The 20337-nt window shown below is 43.6% G+C and overlaps 1 protein-coding gene and 1 long non-coding RNA gene across 8 annotated transcripts in view; one reads left to right on the forward strand and one right to left on the reverse strand.

The window, feature by feature from the left end:
- The window catches only part of COL1A1 (collagen type I alpha 1 chain), a 48763-nt gene that overhangs the window by 16938 nt on the left and 11488 nt on the right, over window positions 1–20337 (forward strand). The window contains exons 23-40 of the mRNA XM_053261347.1: window positions 1360–1458; window positions 4273–4326; window positions 4418–4516; window positions 5831–5884; window positions 6989–7042; window positions 7154–7207; window positions 7669–7722; window positions 9249–9293; window positions 9413–9511; window positions 10327–10434; window positions 11791–11898; window positions 13438–13491; window positions 13599–13652; window positions 15516–15623; window positions 15719–15772; window positions 16603–16656; window positions 18178–18339; window positions 19317–19424. Of these exons, the coding sequence (XP_053117322.1) occupies window positions 1360–1458; window positions 4273–4326; window positions 4418–4516; window positions 5831–5884; window positions 6989–7042; window positions 7154–7207; window positions 7669–7722; window positions 9249–9293; window positions 9413–9511; window positions 10327–10434; window positions 11791–11898; window positions 13438–13491; window positions 13599–13652; window positions 15516–15623; window positions 15719–15772; window positions 16603–16656; window positions 18178–18339; window positions 19317–19424 (1422 nt within the window). The remainder of the gene's footprint in view (window positions 1–1359; window positions 1459–4272; window positions 4327–4417; window positions 4517–5830; window positions 5885–6988; window positions 7043–7153; window positions 7208–7668; window positions 7723–9248; window positions 9294–9412; window positions 9512–10326; window positions 10435–11790; window positions 11899–13437; window positions 13492–13598; window positions 13653–15515; window positions 15624–15718; window positions 15773–16602; window positions 16657–18177; window positions 18340–19316; window positions 19425–20337) is intronic.
- The window catches only part of LOC128329735 (uncharacterized), a 41662-nt gene that overhangs the window by 7357 nt on the left and 13968 nt on the right, over window positions 1–20337 (reverse strand). For 6 of the 7 annotated variants that reach the window (XR_008309766.1, XR_008309767.1, XR_008309768.1 and 3 more), the window contains exon 2: window positions 15508–15798. The exons of the other annotated variant lie outside the window; for it this stretch is intronic. This is a non-coding gene — a long non-coding RNA (uncharacterized LOC128329735). The remainder of the gene's footprint in view (window positions 1–15507; window positions 15799–20337) is intronic. 7 annotated transcript variants of the gene reach the window in all.

Here is a 20337-nt window from a genome sequence, read left to right on the forward strand (position 1 = left end):
GTCCCATTGGTTTCCATGAAGCTAGGGAGGAGGGACTAGGTTGAAAGAACAGGGTGTTTTGGAGAAGAAGCATCAGATAAACCTAACAGATATGGCGCTGGGTGGAGGCAGCTAAACCAGCATCAGGAGGGACAGTTGGAATGTCCTCGCAGCAGATGGGATCCTGACCAGATTAACTCAGTGCCCTGGGGCACTTTCATGCTGTTTATGTTCTCAGGACGACCTCAAGCAACAAAAATAGGATAAGTTTGTTTTCTTAATTGATGGCTCACTTTTTCAGCATAGATGGAGCCTAGCCAATTCCAAATTATTATCATAGCTCCTCTAAAATAATATGTAAAATCATCCCTAAAATACAAAATGAAACATATTGGTTTCTAATTCAAACTTATCTCTGGGTTCATATTATTCCCATTTTACAGATGGGGAATGAGAGGGGAAAGACTACAAAATAACTTAGCCAAGCCCATACTCTGAGTTCATGGCAGAACCTGGATTTCTGGAGCTCTGCCCAACAAGCATAGACATCTAGGGGCAGGCAGCTGTGGTATTAAGGGAACTTCCCTTCCATGTCCCTTCAAAGTGCTCTTTGGGCAGTCTTGTGCTGATGTAAAGAGGACAGCAGGGTTTAACACCATGCCTTCTTTCCCATTCCTTTTTTAAAAGCAATGGACTTATATTGCTCCCTCACCATCAGACTTCCATGATCCTTCCTGGGGCATTTCCTGCTGCCTCCTGCTTAACAGCCAGACTTCTGCCCATTTTCATTTCTCCTTCCTGTTGCTTCAGATCATTTTTGCTTTGTGGTTAGGAACCAGGGAATGACTTGTATAGAGTGGTCTCTCTACTTCTGTGTGTCATCATCCCCCCACGACAACCCCAGGGGACTTTCTCAAGCCTTTTGTTTCTGAGTACCAAATCTTGGCTGGGAACCAGCTTCAATCTTTCCTCCCACCCTTTCCCCTTCTCACCCTCCTGGCAATTTTTGTTAGTCTGCCTGATACATTGCCCCTTCCTTCTATTGGAACCTTTCCAGGGTTATTTAAGTGGTGATGCTTGAAACTTGCATATGCTTATTTGACTAAAGGAAAGTCAAAAGCCACAGAAGTTATGGCTCACACACTGGGGAGCTTTTGGGGTCTGTGGGCTGTTGGGGGCTATTTTGGCTTAGATTGCATTTTCCTGCAAAGTATGAAGTTTAACCCCTGCACATAGAATCTAGCAGTCCAATCTTGGTCTCCATTTCTTGTTCAACTCTTTGTTCCCTATTAATCTCTGGATTTAGCTTCAAAGCAGAGGGTTGTAAAGCAATGCCAGGATTTCCTGCCAGCCCTTAATATATTTTCTGTCCTCTTCCAGGGTCCTCCCGGTGAGCGTGGCTCTCCTGGCCCTGCTGGTCCCAAAGGATCTACTGGTGAAGCTGGACGCGCTGGTGAGCCCGGTCTCCCTGGAGCCAAGGTGAGCAATTGACAAGTACTTAGTTAGAGGAAGAGCCTGCAAATGAGGAATGTCCACATGGTTTCCTGTTAGCCCCCGGGCAACAGAAAATGGAGCATTCTCTAAAATAAGGTTTCATATCCGTACTGCATTTGGGCCCTGGAGATGAATTGCAAAGAGAACTGTGTTAGGGAATCATAGGCTTCCCTTGCTTCCCTATTATTTAAGTAATTACGTGTTTATTTGTTTAGATATTTAGCCCACCTTCCTTTATGAAGTCTCAAGGCAAGCAGGAAACATGCCTCATTACATAAAATACAGATCATTTCCATTTGATTGTCAAGCCAACAAGGTTATTGCCACAATAAGAGTGCAGAGAAATTGATATTGCCTTCTCCTGTGGGTAGAATTAGATGCTTGTTGCTATGAATAGGTTTATAATTCAGCCCATCCCTTGCACTATGCACATTATACATATATTCTGCTTCTTTGCATGCAGAAGGTCCCAGGTTTGATCCTTGGCACCTCCAGATATGGCTGGGAAATACTCCCATCTGCAGCTGCAGAGAGTTGATAATACTGTGCTAGATGGACCAATGGTCTGTGGCAGCTTCATATGTTCATAAACTCTCATCTTAGTTTTTGCACAAAAGCTACATATTTTGAATAAGACAGAAAATATCAAGCTAACTTCCCCCTTCCCCCAATTTATCCATTATTATTTTTTCTGGTCCAGGCTTTTAGAATTGCATAAAAAAGATTATTCCATCTCAGCTACAGCTTTCCCCATAACAGTTCTTCAATGACAGAAGAAGCCACAGCTGAAGAAACTCTCCTTTCTATGCAATTTTTAAAAGATACAAGAGCTTTTGGGGGTCTGGAGCTAGCACCTATATTAGAATTCAGGTTACCACCTCCTCCCCGCTGTCTAAATTCTTCTACTCAAACACTCTTCCAGATTCTGCACCATCTTCATCTTACCTCAAACCATTTAGGAAACTACACTCTCATAAAAAGTAGTATCAAACTATTACAAATACAAAATGTTTGACATTCCATGCTGCATTCATCAACGATCTGATAAGGAGATCTTCATGATCCCATTTTGTGTATTGAAGATGAAGCTAAAAAATAAGTTCAGCTGAGTTGCAAGAAGCTGAGCTGCATATTCATGAAATCTTGACCAGCAGCAAAAAGTACCCCACTTTTTGCTGATTTTTTTCAAAAGTGTTTGCCCATCCAAAATGAAGAATTACCATCATCCTGAATTAGCTTCATGACATCATTGCATAGCGAAATCTGATTGGCTGTATGGCAGCATGATGTCATTATGATTCCTGGTTAACTAGGATCACTCCAGAAATGAGAAGCTGCCCTTTAAGAATGGCACTGCTGCAGCAAGAAACAATGGCTGTGAACAGTGCCCCCCAAAAGTAAATGGGGGATTAATGGAAAATTCCAGCCCCAACCATCCCCAAAGTTGCATTTCACCCAGAATATGTTAGTAAGTTAACATATTTGGCACAGTCTTTGAAATAAGTAATGTACCCCAAGTCATCAAGAAGTCAAGGGCTATACTGCAATTTGAACCTGGCACTTTTAAGCCCATGTCAAATACTCTCCCTACTTATCTACACAAGATCTCAAGAGTAACCCTTTCTCATTGCACTTAACTTTGACTCCCAGCTCCCATTTCAAGACACAAACTGGCTCACAGATTTGTCTACCTATTGCATGTATTGGTCACTTTTCTATTAGGTGCTCAGGGTGACTTAAAACACAGTTAAGATCACAATTAAAATGCCAGAGAAAAACATTTAAAATTCCATGAAACCAAAAAGCAACCACAAAGCACTATTAAAACCAAAACTAACTGAAGAGGAAACCAGCAATGTTTCAGTGGGCAAGGCTTTTGAAAACAGGAAAGTCTTTGCCCTCTGATAAGAAAAACAAAAACACAAGCCATGAGGGATATTCATTGAATACATTGACTATACAAAATTTCTGGCACAACAGAAAATATTCAGGAGAATAGTGAGGAAAACATTTCTAAAGGGGCCTCTAGATGCAAAGGCTGTGGGGGGAAATTTAAGAAACTGAGTATGTTTCACTCACAGAAAAGCTACATAATTGGAGATGCACATGAAAAAATACCTTTAGATATTTTAAAAGCAGCAAGAGAACAATCTGTGAAGGATTTATGAACTATGTCTACTGTGCCAAATGTTTTACTATTATGAGATTATGTAATTTCATATTATGGATGGCTGTGGCCATTTTACCAATGAAAAGCAGGGGCTATTGGAGGGTGTCTTGCTAAGGCCGCTCAGAGCTGATGACATCTCCGACATGCAAATCCAGTCTGGATCATAATGTTTTGCCAACACAGGGCAGAAGTAAAGAGAGGAAAGAATGAACTCTGCAGACTTAGAAACATTTCCTTGAGAGCATTCTGGAAGGCAACTAGAACTTTGTGAAATTTTCATTGCAATGTGGTATATAAATACTCATAATAGAAAATAAATCTGTGGAGTTGGTGGTTGAATAGGATAATGTATACAGTGTATGAATTTAGACTGGATTACAAATTCCTTACTAAAATATAGAAACATAAGGGCAGCTGCAGTCAAGAGAAAAGCTACTGACACCTGACCTAACAGGAGCCGCTTGAATTGGATGTGTGATCCAAGGGCCATGCGCCACCATCTTGCAAAAGATCCCCCTCAAATCATACAGTGCAATGGCTTAGGGCAACACTATCTGTCTTATCTTTTGCAAGCCTTTGTTAATCCACTGAAGGCATCTTCTTACAAACTCTCTCTTCTCTTTTTTAAGGGACTGACTGGTAGCCCTGGCAGCCCTGGTCCTGATGGCAAGACTGGACCCACTGTAAGTAATGGGGTGATCTCTTCAGTCTTCAACATTGCCCAGAAGGGAACTTAAAAAGAAAGACTGCATTGGTTTCTTGTTCCTCAAACAGGGCCCCGCTGGTCAAGATGGTCGCCCCGGACCTGCAGGTCCACCTGGTGCAAGAGGTCAGGCTGGTGTGATGGGATTCCCTGGGCCTAAAGGCTCTGCTGTAAGTAACAGTTTTCTAACTTGTTTCTTTTCCTCCTGTCTTGCTTCCACTCAGTCATTTCTCCCGCCTCCTACCTAGTTGTTTGCACCCACACAACTGAAAATTGGGAGCCCACGCAGCTCCCAAACCTGGGTAGAATACAATTTTTGCTTATGTAAATGACTTCATTGTGTGCCTGTAGTGTAGAGGTTCAACTAAGTTTCCATTCTTAATTATGATTCTGCCCTGCAGTTATGACAGTGGAGAAGAATAATGGCATCACACATCCTTAGATAGGGCCAATGCACACAGCAACCTCTAGATGAATCCTTTTACTGAACTCCATCTTTGGTTCTCCACTCTGTTGCCTTGAGTTGACCACTGCAATAATTCTGAATTGTAGAACAAGTCTCAAGAGTGCTTCCCACATGCCTAGGTTCATCTATTTGGAGATATTTTCTAATGTGTCACCAAAATCACCGAAATAGTCCACCCATGTTGACTTCACCACTTCAGAAATTGTCATACAAATCATCTCATGTTAATCCACCCTTTCACCATTCCTGAACTCATGTGTGTACAAAAATGTGCTTAGTGTAGCAATGTGTAAATATTACTTTGGAAGTCCATCTTTAACAAATCAAATACTTTCAGGACTTTCTGCTGGGCAATCTCCTACAGTGGCTTTCAAAGCTCCATTTTTCCAGTGACTAAGCTCACTGCAGTCTGGGATTCAGAGACAGCTATTGGAAATGCCCATAGCTTTATTTGATAGTGTAGAAGGCATTAAAATTTAGCTGAGCCAGAAGAGAACTACCTTGCTACAGCGTCTGTTTGTTTTGGTAATCCATCACTTCAGATTATGAACTAAAGAAAGCAGTTGATTTTCCAAATAGTTGGGAAGGCCAGAGAAGCTGGGGATTTATGGGTAAAACTCTGAGAAAGAGGGGAAAATGTAAAAAATTCTTAGTGTGTGGAAGCACCACGGATCTCACGGGTCCATCATGGAGACACGGCACAGATTATGCCTCTCTGTTTGGGACTGATTCGTTGCAACACAGGACAATCCTTGAGCTAACAACAATCCTGGGGAAGCAGAGATGCAGGCACTATGATTCCCCTCATAAATTATCACATCCATTTGTCGATAGACAAATTTTGCACACTGTTTGCACATTCAATATGCATTTGATTCACGCATGCATGCATCTACATGACTGCTGGTAGAGCCTGAAGAATGAAATGAAATTCCACCACTGAGAATATCTTCACTTGCTTGCATCTTGTAAAGTTATTCTGCTTCCAAAATGACCCCTTTTCTTCCTCCTCTTCTAGGGTGAGCCTGGCAAACCTGGTGAGAGAGGTGCTCCTGGACCCGTTGGTGCTGTTGTAAGTATTCTGCTCTCTGCCCTCTACTGTCCACTTCTGCTCGTCCACTTCTGCTCTGCCTTAAATCTAAATCTGTCCTAGCATCTGCAAAGGTGGAAGGATTTGTAGATGAAAGTAAGAAATCTTTTGCCCATGTTCTGAAGGATGTCTGGATTGACACCTGACACCACCCCTAGCACAGTACTTCCAGTGACTGTTGCTGGGGTCTATCTTATGTTTCTTTTTAGAATATGAGCCCTTTGGGGACAGGGTTCCATCTTATTTGTTTGTTATTTCTCTGTGTAAACCGCCCTGAGCCATTTTTGGAAGGGCGGTATAGAAATCAAATGAATCAAATGAAGGAATGAATCTGGCCTCACTGAGGTTAAGAGGAGATGGTGCTACTGCTGCTGCCATGACAATACATTGATTCGGCACCTAGCCAGAGGTGCTCTTACCCTCTTCCGGGTAAGAACTTCCGGGCCGAAGTCCAGGGCCTCCACAGCCCCTGGGGGACCCAAATCCTCTTTAGTCTGTCCCAGGTGGTGTGGTCACTCAGCAGAGCATGATGATGCTTAATTTGTGGGGAGGGGGGTGGCTCCAAAGGCCTTTAAGTCCAGTCTCCAAAATTACCTAGGTGTACCTCTGTACCTAGCATAGGCTAGGTACTCGACAAAACATAGAAGTGATATGGTCTCTGCCCCATAGAGCTTTCAGTCTCTATATAACAGAGAAGATTGGGAGTGGAAGGATGGTTGGGAACTGATAAATGGGTAGTGGGGATGTCCCCCACTCCAGGCAGGTGGCAGTGAAGGAGCAAGGGGATGCTCAGAAAAGGCTTTTCTGAGAACAAATGACAAATGAGATGTCGTGGACAGAGGGGCAGAGAGGTGTGGCACAATTATAAGGACTACAGGCTTCACATGATGGGATACAGAGATATTTACTCAATGCAATACAATGCTCTGAGTAAAGAAGAGAAATGATGTGGGCATCTGACAGGAGAGGAAGAGGAAGAGAGATGAATTTAGTTGAAGTGCTTTGAATCAACAGACCTCTCATCAAAGAGCCATCTTGTCTCTGCCTTTTCTAACCCTTGCCTCTCCTCTCCCCCCCCCCCGCCAGGGTGCTCCTGGTAAAGATGGTGAAGCTGGTGCTCAGGGACCTCCTGGCCAAAGTGTAAGTATGAATTCCTTATCAGTCCTAACTACTGGACAATTGATGGTGATTGTAGGATGCCCTCTTTAGAATTCGACCAACCCCTGAACCTCTTTTTGTTTCTCATTACAGGGTCCTGCTGGAGAGAGAGGTGAACAAGGTCCATCCGGATCTCCTGGATTCCAGGTAAGAAGTGATATAAAAGGAGGCATGTTCAGAGCTGTGCACATTCTGTTTTAGCAAAATTCCAAATTTGGAAACTAGTAAATGAACATTCAGAAATAGCCATAAATAATGCTAATTAAGGACATCTGCATGTTGTTTAAGTGTGCATAATTTGTTCTGCTTCCTTGCCTTGGGTTTTCTAAGAACGTAGACTTCTTTCCAAATGTTACAGAAAGGGTCCAAAAGAAGAGGAAAAATAGATAGGAAAGCATGCTATTCTGAAATAATGAATAGTCTCTAAGAAAGGAAAAGTGGAAATTAATGCAGGATGCATAATCCATAAGAGCAAGAAGCAACTTCTCTGCCAGCTCAGCAAACTTATGGTTGCTCAGCTGACATCTCTGATAAGCAATTTTTTAGTTTCACCATGTTGTAATCCTGTGAAATGTATCCCTTTCTTCACCTACAACTTCCGCATTTAGGGTCTTCCTGGTCCTGCTGGTGCCCCTGGTGAATCTGGAAAGCCTGGTGAACAGGTAGGTAACGGAACTCTCCATACAGGTGTCTGAAGAAGAAATGGTGGGGTTTGTGGCTAGTTTAGGGTCCAAGGTGAGCACACTGTCCCCCCGAAAAGCCTAGCTCTCCACATATATCATGCTTGCTTCCTGAGCAGCTTAGTTATTTATTATCTGTGCATTCCCCTTTCAAGCAGGCTGCATTAGTAATTAACTTTCCAAAGTCTTAAGGGACATCCTATGGAGATCCAGAAGGGTCAAGCCACACCCACTCCACCTCTTCTGTTTTGTTATTCACAGCTTCCATCCTGAGTGAGGTCAGGACTTCTCCTGCCCCCTTAACAGTTGTGCAGAAGAAGGAACTTCAACAGATGCAGCTTTCCTCATCCTTTCACCATTATGCTTTGCCCAGCTTCCATGAGAATGATTAGATTAGGTTGTTTTCTTTTTTGGAAGTCTTTATTCAGTCACTACTAATCACGTGGTGCTTGTGCTGAGCCCACACCCACCCTCCATACACAAAGTGAACAAAGGGGTCAGGAATCAGAAGTTACGCAACAGTGGCAGAATCCACATTACACCTTTTTGCAGGGAGATCCTCACACACCAAGCCATGTAGTAAATCTCCTGTGCAAAGACTCTCTCCATGACTACCTGCACCTATTTGATTTTTCTGTTGATTTGCAAACAGAAATTGAGCAGAACCACTTACAACAAAGTCTTTAGGAGGATCTAAAAACCTTTCCTTTCTAGCTCATCTCACAGACCCCATGGCCACAGAAATCCCCATTTTGTAGGCAACTTCCAGATCATCACATCATCTCTTCACCTCCCACTAGCGATGGAGTAGATTAACAAAGAGCTTGTTTGGGCTAAATATGCGGCTTCCAGATAATAACTGCAGACACTGAAAACACTCAGGATATCTAGAAATGTTTTTTTCTCTCTAAAGGACTTCAGTGGGGTTGAGAGATGTACTGCAAAAGGAGATTGGCCTTAAAAGTAAGAGTCAGCCCTTCTGGAGACTCTGGTTTAAACCAAGCAAGCAATTGGTTGGCCAGGATTTGATGAGACGGGCTTTCTGTCCCCAAGACTCTATAATTCTTCATCTTATTCTGAAATCAACATTTTAGAGAAGCCATCTTTTGGTCCCAGAGAATGGTTCAAATTCCCAACATGTAGTTGTGAAGAGGCCCACATCACAAGGGGATTTGTTATGTGGGTAGCTGTTTAGCCAGTTATTTCAAAAGGTGCACTACACCATGTCCTCTTGTTTCCTACACACCTTAACCCTAGAGTACCTGCCCCTCACTGAAGAAACTCTGCCTCCTCAGACTTGAGACTTTGCTTCTAAAGCCTTCTAGAATTCCAGAATTGGAAGGGGCCAAAGGTCCATCTGATTCGACCCTCAACCATGAGGCAAAGCCATCAATCCATTACCATACAGCTGGACCATCCATCAGCCACACTCCAAATCAGTTATGACACCTGACTGCTTTATCAAAGATGCTTAGTCCAATGACACTTCCTTTTTTCTGTCCTGACAGGGTGTCCCTGGTGATGCTGGTGCTCCTGGTCCTGCCGGTGCAAGAGTAAGTGAAGATTTTCTTCTCCACATTGACTGGGCCTGTGTACATCATTTCATTTGTTCACTGCAGCTTCCTGTGATGGAGTTGTGACCAGCTCTCTTTATTGCCTTTCCCATCTGTAGGGAGAGAGGGGTTTCCCCGGTGAACGTGGTATCCAAGGTCCCGCAGGTCCTCCAGGCCCCCGTGGTGCTAATGGTGCTCCTGGTAACGATGGTGCTAAGGTAAGGGCTGCATGATACCATTACCAGATTGGCAGTCTAGATGTCCAGCTATGGTGGGGATGCATGAGAATGGTAGAAATAGCATACCTTTCATGTGTATGTATCTCGAGTCCTTCTTTGTTTCCTGCTGGTGCTGGTTATTCATTGCCACTATTGGTGAATCCACAGCTAAGAAGGGCAAATCTTGCCATAGAAATTTGGGGGAAAGCATGCATTCCAGTGCCTGGTGCCTCATCCAGCAAGCAAGGGAGACTTCTTCCAAGGGGCTGTGCTGTCCCTGGATTGGATTGGGTTAGCTAAACCACTTGGGAGTGAAGGATAATCTTTTCTCTCTTCAGCATCTAGAGCCCCATTCAAACAAAACAAGGCTGGTTTCACATCCTAAAGCAAATTAAGAGAAATGTCTTATTGGAACATCCAGAAATCATGCATTGCCCTTCATATCATTGAAGGCTGGAACCAAAATTTATCCACAGTGAAACTTGAAAGGGAACTTCAGAGTTCCTCCCAAAAAGAAACACCAGCGAATTTCCCAGATGGTTCCTCACATCTTTAGTATCATCTGCCCAAACCAGCTTTAGTATCACCTGCCCAAACTAGAAAACTGAGGCTTTCCTGGGGATACAATATGGCTCTTTTAAAGACCGAATATCAGAAAAATGAAATGTTGTCCAGCAAACATGTGTCTCTGTGTGAGAGACAAAGATAAAGAGAGAGAGAGAAAATTCAGAAGGGATCAGGTGGCCCCCTCAGTTCTGGGTCTGATGCCTTAGCTTTGTTTCTGATCTTCTCTGTTCTTGATTCTGCCTCTTTAGGGTGATGCTGGTGCTCCTGGCAGTCCCGGAAATCAAGGCCCTCCAGGCCTCCAGGGTATGCCCGGTGAACGTGGTGCTGCTGGTCTGCCTGGTGCCAAGGGAGACAGAGTAAGTATCTGGACTATAGCAACCATACAACAAAAATGGCACTCCCCAGTTTACCCTACCTATGAAAATGGAGAACAAGCAAAATCATCTTCTCTGTCTCTTCCAAGCACCATCCTCCATTAGGAGTTCTTTCAAACTTTTTCATGTTTCTTTCTCTCTCTAAATATATGTTTATCCTTTTCATTAACAAACACAATTGCTGTTCAGAGATAACTGTGACAAAGACAAATGTTTCCCTGCCATGACTCACAATCTGAATCAGGCAAAGGACCTAGGAGGTGATGGGGTGGGGTGAGAAAAGAAGATTAAAAACAGGAGAGGAAGCAGTTGGCCCCAAGGACAAAACATTGGCCAGGGAATGGCCGTGATGATGGTCATGGTATTATACCAGATATACACATTGGTCCCAAGTCCTTCTCTGTTTCCTGTTGGTGCTGAGAAAGCAAAAGAGAGATTCTTTATGAAAGGGAGGCAGTGAAGATTCCCAGAAGTTCTGGGTCCCCTCTGACCAGTGAGTGAGGCCAAGCATCTTTCTGCAGCAAGCAGCTGACAGCTGTGATGCAGCAAAAGCTGTCAGCAGCAGCTTTTCCTCTCTCCTCCAAAACTCCACTTAGTTCTTCAGGCTTGCCTCTATCTCCTTTTCAACCATGACCCTCTTTCCCCACTGACTCTGTTCCATGCTCCATGTTCATCTTCTGTTTGGAATCAAACAATGTGGTGGGAAGTGTGTGCATGTAGAGAGTTAGCATATGAAGTTGCCTTAGGTAGAGCCTTGATCCACCTGGCAGAATTGCATCGGTTTCAACTGGAAGTGATTCTCCAGGGTCTCAGGCCTGGGACTTCCTGCATGCCAAGCAGGTGCTTGACCACTAAGCTACGGCCCCTCCCCAGCACCAGCAAATACCTAGGTTGTTGACAGAATCAAAAAGGCAAGAGGGGATAAGCAGGTACTTTTCAATTCAATTAAGTGGCACAGAGGCCTTTCCTCCTCACGGTCACCACTGCACACAGTCCAGCAGAGAGGTGATCTTTCCCTTATACAACCAGAGCAAGCGATTGATTTACAGGCTTTGCCTTCAGGATTCGCCTAGGAGTTTGTTGTGAAGGGCCAGCTATGGGCTGTAATCCAGAATCCAGGCTTTCCTCTTCAGCAACTGGGAACCCTCCAGAAACATTTGCTTGTGCCAAACCTGGTTTGACATCCGGACATCCGTTCTGAAAGACAACTGAATTTCAATCAGGGCTTCAAGCTTGAGACATTTATGTTGCCTCATCGGTAGAGAGCTCTTCTCCCAATGCCTGCACAGTCTCTTCAGTTCTTCATGGTCCACTCTCTCTTCCTTCCTTCCTTCCAAGGGTGACCAAGGTGTCAAAGGTGCTGATGGTGCTCCCGGCAAAGATGGACCTAGAGGACTGACTGGACCCATTGGCCCACCTGGACCATCTGGTGCTCCTGGTGATAAGGTAATTGTTCTACTGACTTTAGGCACCTTTTCCCCAGAAAACATATAGCAATCTCCAGTTGCAAGGTGTCTAGGAGCATGTTTCACCAAGAATGTATATTTTGTGACATTTAGATGAATAGCAGTCTCCGCTTGGGCTTTGGGTGCCACTAGTTGGCAAGATATGAGGCAGACATCCATAGAAGGGCATGGACTGCTGCCACATATGAAAACTCTTTCCAGAACTCTCTTTCCAACATGAGTCCTGATTGGGAGGGGATGCAGTGTGCCCACCTTTTCCTTACCAGTCAGTGGTGTCCCACCTCTCAGACTGACTGATAGAACTGGGCGGCAATGGAAGCCACTCTCCGCCCCCCCCCCACCGCCCCAGCCCAAGGAACTTTAAAGCATGGGAATGTAAGCATCAGAAACTCATTCTTATTGGATCCTACCTCCTAGTGGGCAGCAGTTGGCTGGCCTGACATTATAGGCCATGCTAGTTCACTGTGCCAGTATCTGGCTTCATCTGAGCCCCTCTGACTCTGTGCAGCAGGCTGGGCTTGGGAAGAAAACAAGAGAGCAGTGAAATGTGAGCCTGTACGGTCTCAAATTCCTTCTTGCCATGCCCACACAGGCCAGACCTGATTTGACACAGGCCCGTTTTTGAAATTAATACTGTGGTTAAGAACGAGATTCACTGGTGGTGCAATTTAGGGTGGGCTGCTGGAGTGTGGGGCCAGATCCTTTCCCTCTCCTCCTTAACAGACCACCAGGATGCCTGTTGCTAAATGAAGCCAAAAGCTGCAGATTAGTATTTTGCCTGTCCTGTATGTGGGCTGTGAGGAGAATGAATGGGGCTAATTTTGCATTAAGACGGCATAGGAGAGAGTGGTGGGCCAACAGGAGATAATCCACAGGACAGTTTGTCTCTTGGGCCACGAGTTGCCAACTACTGACTTCAAGACATCTCTACCTCGACTTTCTAATATTTGATCCTAAAGTATTTTATTAGATGTCCTTCACGAACTGGCCAAGCTGAAAGGCAGAGCTCTAGAGGACATTGGTGCTTATGGATTACACTGAATCAGAATTGGCCAAGATTCCCTTTTCTCCTGTCCAAAGAGAACCTCCCTCTCAGCATGCCATAATGACAGTCCTCAAGTTTGTTCTGTCTAGCCAATTTTATCCTTCCACAATAACAGTCACAAACAAGAGGGATTTTTTTCCTTTTTACATTGGCACTCAATGGATCTTCTGCTAAACAGGACAGTGAATTGCCTGGTTTTTGGTTTTGTTCTCATGTTGAGTGTGGACATCCATGCGATCCAGTGCGTAAGTCAGTAGACAAAGAAGTGTTCATGACTGCTGCCAAATTTATCTGAGCTGGTGACAGCATCAGGTAGAGGACCAGCTATGAACAATTCCTCCTGCTCACAGCACATAATTAACATGAGGAAAACTTCTGCCAGGATGCATCTTTTTTCTGTTTGCTACAGAATATTTGGTGATTCTTCTAGGCTCTCTGGAGCTTACCTTTGTTCCTTTTTCCCCCCTTGCCCAGGGTGAATCTGGTCCCTCTGGCCCTGCTGGTCCCACTGGTGCTCGTGGCGCTCCCGTAAGTACTTTCCCCCCTATGGTCACTTCCTCACCCCAGTCTTTCTGACTTGCCTTGGCCCTCCTGCCCATTACTGACCACATGTGTCTCTCTCTTCCGTTTTCCAGGGAGATCGTGGTGAACCCGGCCCTGCTGGACCTGCTGGATTCGCTGGCCCCCCTGTGAGTATCAGGACAAACTTTCAGTTCTCATTGAACAATTACTGCAAGTTCTGTGCATGGGGAAGAGTAGAAAGAGATCCAGTCTTTCGTTTTATGGATATTGTGGAATGGAAGTGGTATGGTAAACAGCTGGGATTGCCTGCCAGAAGCAGCAGTAGATTCTAGCAAGTGACTTCTAGTAAGAGAATCAGAAATGCTACATGTATTGACCTTGTCCAGTTAACAGTGGTAGAAACTCCAACAGACTCATTGGACATATCTGGTTTTCCCTCCTCCACTATCAATCAGAAAGGCATTGAATCAGAATACTGTTGATGTGGCAAAGTCAACCCAAGGGACATTTTTAATGCCTTTTTGATGCTACACCAAACCAGTCCTGCAGATACTTAAGACTATCATGAGTTCAGACAGCAAATAAGCATGCCCTGGTTGAATCAACATTTGGAATATTTTCCAATCAGAGGCAAATTGCATTCTGGGCCTGGCTTCAGAGCAGGCATTCTCAAATGTGGGTCCCAGATGTTGTTGGACTACAACTTCCATCATCTCTAGCCACTATGGCCAAATTTGACAACCACTGCTCTAGAGCATTCATAGGACTGATTCAAGACACTAAGGTGCACTTAAGAAGTTAGCTTAGGGTTACTATTAGTCACTGTTCATTTGGTAATCCCCTGTGGCCAAGGGCAAGTGGAGGACATTAAACATTACATCCTACACTGTTCCTTTTATGGAACAATAAGAGAAAAAACACTGGCTCAGATCACTGATAAATTCACAGTTTCTGAAACAGAATGTGTTAATTACTTGCTGGTCGATGTGTTTCCTTATGTTAGTTATCAAGTGGCCATTTTTGCATTATTGACTTTTAACATTAGGAAGAGAACTGTATCTACTAGCCCTGCTACACATCTGGCTAAGTTGTAGTTGCAGGACTGGCTCTCTTATTTGAGTTGTACCCATCAGAGCTGTAACTACAGTTAGATATTTAGGATTATATCTCTTTTTATTTTCATGCATGTTGTTTAGTTAGTTATTATGTTTTTACTGTCTTATTATATCTTATCTGTTTTTCTTGAAGCATGATATATTATCTATTATGTTTTTATTATGCTTTAATATGTGTGTGATGACCTGTGGTTCTAACAATAAATTTACTTACTTGCTCATTTGGTAATTCTGGGAGTGCCGAACACATTTTGAGTCTTGTCATGTTTGCCCTCCTAACAACCTTGTGAAGTTGGGTATGCTGAGAGATTACTATTGACCTCAAGGCTACTCAATAACTCCATGGTTGAGGAGTGGAGATTTGAATCTGGCTCTCCCATGTCCAAATCACAAATAGTTACTCTACCATGTTATCTCTGGTGGTGAGATAAATCAGGAACTTCATCTCCCTCGACGTTTGTGTTCATCATCAAGTTCCCTTCTCTCCATTTGGACCTTTCCAGCTTGAGCAAATAAGTTTCCAGTTCCACCACCCCTTGGTTGGATCACACCTGGCAGATCTACAGATATTAGAAATTAAGCTAGATTAAGTCATATAATCCAACCTTCTCTGGTTCAAGGAGATGGTTTAGCCTGCTCAGGTGTTTTGAACCTCCTCTGGTTCAATGGTTTAGTCCAGGCCCCCCAGCTGTTTTTGGACTACACCTCCCATAATCCCCAGCCACAGTGGCCAATAGCCAAGGATTATGGGAGTTGTAAGCCAATATCTGCCAGAAGGCCGAAGTTCAGCAAGCCTGGTTTAGTCAGAATACTGGGTGATGTGGAGAAAGATACATATTATTAAGGACTGTTCATCTCTCCTTTTCAGTTCCCTCTGTCCCTCACCATCCATTCTATTCTTACTTACATCCACAGGGTACTGATGGCCAACCTGGTGCTAAAGGTGAACCTGGTGATGCTGGTGCTAAAGGTGATGCTGGCGCTCCCGGCCCTGCTGGAGCCACTGGACCTCCCGGACCTGCTGTAAGTGATCCCTCATTGCTTCACAATCTTTAATGTGAAGCCTCTGTCTCCTATAATCCTTTCGCTTAATGCTATCTTCTTTTCATCCACTGCAGGGTGCTGTTGGTGCTCCTGGACCCAAAGGTGCTCGTGGAAGTGCTGGACCCCCTGTGAGTATCTTCTTGTGCTTTATTTGCTGTGGGCCAAAAATGAAGGCATGCACTCATTAAAAATAATCATTCCCATCAGCCAAGAATTCAAGAGAGTTTATATCTCAAGAAAATCACTCCAGTTTATCCCAATGCATTTAAAATAGGTCGCAGTTAGGAAATTAATGGAACTCTCAGGAACAGTAGTGCTATACAGCATTGCTGTGTATAGCTAGGTGCTATACACAGTACAGAAGCAATGCAACTTCTGACCAGAAAGATTATGATCTGTACTAGAAGGATTTACGTTTTAAAAGGGCTCTAAAACACTTGTTCAAAAATATTTCATCTGTATCAAAAGGGGGCTGTCTCTTCCATGGTGAGACAAAGGTCTCTGCATATGCTCAGAGGCACTCAACAGCCAGCCTGCAGTTAATCCCAGCTAATAGATATTAGGGAAATAATTGTATTTCACAGTTTGCCACTAGCACTAGCTCTTTGCAAATAACCTAGATCACATAATCCTAGTTGGTCGATATGGGAGACTATGCAGCTGGCAGATTTTACTCCATATATGTGCATATCCATGTAGAATAGAAGCAGTGGAGTTTCCTGGCAAGGTGCTAGAAGGGCGTGAGATTGCTTTACTTTAGCAGGCGAGTCTTGATATTGCAAGAGGTTTCTAGGCTGATCTGCTGAGACCAGGCTCAAGTTAAGACCAAATCAGTTTAAATCAATCATTGCAGGATTCCACTGGGTAGGACATCACACACACACACATACATACAGAAATGCATCTTGTAGGGAGAAAAATCTTTGAAATGTAACCTTCTCCCCAATTCCTTTTACAGGGTGCTACTGGATTCCCCGGAGCTGCTGGAAGAGTTGGACCTCCTGGCCCATCTGTAAGTATCCCCCCACAAACAGTTTTGTATTGTTGGCAATAGTTTGGAAAGTCATTGTAGAACTCTTTGATGGCTGTGGTGAGGATGTTCAGTGGAAAGTCCCTAAGATTCCACAGGACTATACATTTTGCTTCCTTAGCAATGAGAGCGGAAAACACTGACCACAAAGAAGAGATACAGATGCAAGAATAATGCAAAAACTATTCAAATCTGAATACAAGTGGCCCTCGTTATTCACAGAGGTTCTGTTCCTGCCAATTAGGTTACATGAATGTGGAAACTGCGAATAACGAAACCTTGAGTCAATGGGAATTGGGGGGTTAGGTTCATTGCTCTGAAAAAAACTCCTAAAAAAGCAGGGGGGCAGAAACAAGAGTAGAAAAGTGCAGTACCTTATTCTCCAGGTATCTAGGAATGCCCCCCCACCATCTTCTTATTTTAAAATATACAAGGAAGAGCCACAAAATAGCTCTGTGCTTCAAAATGGCAGCGGGAAATTACATGAGTTCTGGCCACTCAGGAACCGCGGATATACGGAACTTGCCTATACTTTATGTTGTCGATAAAGAAACTGGTTCACTAAGACCCATCTGTGGATACATGAAATGGCAATCAGTGAAACTGTGGATAATGAGGGTCCCCTGTATACATTTTTTTTTAATTCTGAATTTAAAATTTCATAAAGTATTTTTATTTAAAATTATATTTAAAGCCTTTAAAAACTATGTCCACATTTGCAAACTTGATATATATATATTTAACATATATGTATATCGCCCCAAACTCCAAGTTTTAAAATTTTAGCGAGAAATTTCAGATCCAGTGGCACATGTCTGGCTTTGTGAGTTATGGAACACAATTTAAAATCACAGAATTCAGATGATGTCACTGAAGTCTGAATTTGCCCATGTTATCCAAATATAAAATATAAATATAAAATTAGAATGTTCCAAAATTTTAAATTTAGCTATCCCAAATGTGGGTAAGGAACTTCCATCCCACTAAAGAGGAAGAAAGTCGTGAGGTATAGCTACACTAGAGACTTAATGGTTATTATCTTTTCCCAAGAAATTCTAGAAACCATAGTTGGGGAGAAGGGCCTAAGGATCTCTAAGAGAAATTCTCAGCACCTTCACTAAACTACATTTCCTAGAATTTGTTGGGGGAAACAGCGCAGTCTCTCGCAAGTAAAAGATTTGGCTGTTGTCATACATTCTCTCTGATATAGTCTCATTTGGAGTATTACAATGCACAAAGCTGCCCCTAAAGACCACTGGAAGCTTCCACGGGTTCAAAATGTGGCAACCTGGCTGTTGACTGAGACCAGCCACTGGGAACACACAGTTAAAAACAACTAGCAAATGGCAAGTCCAAAACATAGTGGGGCCCTGGACATCATTGCAACCCATCCAGTGGGCCATTTCAGAAGAAGCTTATTTGGGGCAAGATTCCATGCTACTCAGTATCCTGTCTCCAACAGTGAATGTCACTGACTTGCTTGTTCTCTTCCTTTCCCCTAAGGGTAACATTGGTCTTCCTGGCCCACCTGGCCCCTCCGGAAAGGAAGGTGCCAAAGGACCCCGTGGTGAGACTGGTCCTGCTGGTCGCCCTGGTGAAGCTGGCCCTGCTGGCCCACCTGGACCTTCTGGTGAGAAGGGTTCTCCTGGTGCTGATGGACCTGCTGTAAGTAAATGCCAAGTCCTTCAATTCACTACTCTTCAGTGGGATAGCTCATTGCAAGCTGGGTATCTCCTTGGTATGAAATCAGTTTGTCAACATGGTACTTCATGTGTAATAGGGATGCACAAAAATCTTCTGAGAAACTTCACTTGTCCTATAGAAATTTATTTAGTTCCCTCTGAACATTTTCAAATATTTTGCCTTGGGGAATTCACTATGAATTTCAATTTTTAGAAATTTCCAGTGTCCCTAGTCACAACTAGTGAGAGTTCCCTGTAAGCAGTCCCAGATACACAGTGCTAATTAACCCTCCAACTTAACACTTTTAGGATGTCCCACCTCTCTCCAGTGATGTGCAACTGCCACATATTATATAACTATAGCATCCCCCTACTATTTTCATGTATCCTTTGGGTCATCCAATTTGAACAATCACATGTCTAATCTTCATCATTAAAATTAAAAATGGATGTTTCCCACCTTACATGAAAAATTAACTATATTCACAAGTTATGTTTTAAGTGCTAGGGATAAAAATGTGAGATTTGTTTAAGTTATATTTGACATGGGTAGTCATACATCACCCATCACCCATTTTCCTTATGAAGAAAATGAAGAAAGAAAGAAAAAACATCTGGCCAGTCAAGAGATTATAGGCTCTGAAACAGGATTTAGGCTGGTCATGGATTGGATAGCAAGGTCCAGAAAGGATGGGGATTGCTCAACATGTAGGGAAGATGCCAGACATCCAATAGTTCTTCTCCTTCAAGCAAGTCTTCCAAATTCTTGCTTCCCAGCCTGCTCTGAGACACAGAAATGCCAACCTAGCAATTGCTGCTTAGTCACTGCTGAGGCCTAGCTGTTCCCCATGGCCCTTTCCATGGCATTGCATATTGTTGATGAGGATAAAAATTGTCCCTGCATCCAGAGCAGCTTCTTGTTGACATCTCACTCGAGCCTCTTTACTCTTCCTCCTGTAGGGTGCACCTGGTACTCCTGGCCCACAAGGTATTGCTGGACAACGTGGTGTGGTTGGTCTTCCCGGACAAAGAGGCGAGAGAGGTTTCCCCGGTCTTCCTGGACCATCTGTGAGTATTTTCTTTCCTTTCTTCTGTTAACTCTAAGAAGATAGCTTAGGTTCAGTTTTTCATCTGGGATTTTATGGGGCAGATGTTTGGGCAGGAGATAGCAGAGAAAATGCCTTTGAAGAGGCATCGTTTGAGAACAACTCAGCCACATCGAGGGCTGCAGAAGCTGTCCTGAGTCTAATTATGATGTCTAGAGATCCTACTCTCGTGTTTGGAGGAAAAGATTAAAATAACAGGCAGAAATATGGCAAAATTGGATTGGGGGTTTCTGTAAGATCTTTGCTCAGGTCTTGCCTCTCCGTCTCCAGCACTCTGGTCTTAAACATACTGATGTTTAAGTCTGAATGAATTGAACATTGAGTCTGAATGAATTGAACATTTCCAAGTAAAAGTGCTTAGGATTACAACCCACATCAAAACAAGGCTTTATCCCATCCACAGTATTGCTCTCTTTATCTCTGGTCATGCTTGTAATGCATAATAATGATGGGCTTCATTGTTTTTGTTAATGACAACATTCATGTGTACATAGAGAACATTCATGTTTCCTATGGGTAGTCATTTTTCTTAATCACCAGAAGCTCAGTGGCTGGAAAGGAAAGGCAATGTTATCATCTGGTAGAACTTAAGTAGTCACATGCTTTCTATGGTATACCTCAGCCAAAGCACCACTCCTTTTGTAACCGGCTTCCATGCAACTACCCTTTCAAACCAGGAATTCTCAGTCTTGGGTCCCTAGCTGTTGTTGGACTACAATTCCCATCATCCTCAATTACAGTGGCCTTTGGCTGATGATGGGAGTTGTAATCCAACAACATCTGAGGACCCAAGGTTGGGAACCCCGGCTCCAGACCCCAGAGCCCAAAGCAGACATTGCTCTTTTCCAGCTGGGAAGTGAAGCCTAAACCCTGTA

The sequence above is a fragment of the Hemicordylus capensis genome, chromosome 6 (assembly GCF_027244095.1).
Source record: "Hemicordylus capensis ecotype Gifberg chromosome 6, rHemCap1.1.pri, whole genome shotgun sequence".
In the NCBI taxonomy this organism is placed as follows: domain Eukaryota; kingdom Metazoa; phylum Chordata; class Lepidosauria; order Squamata; family Cordylidae; genus Hemicordylus; species Hemicordylus capensis.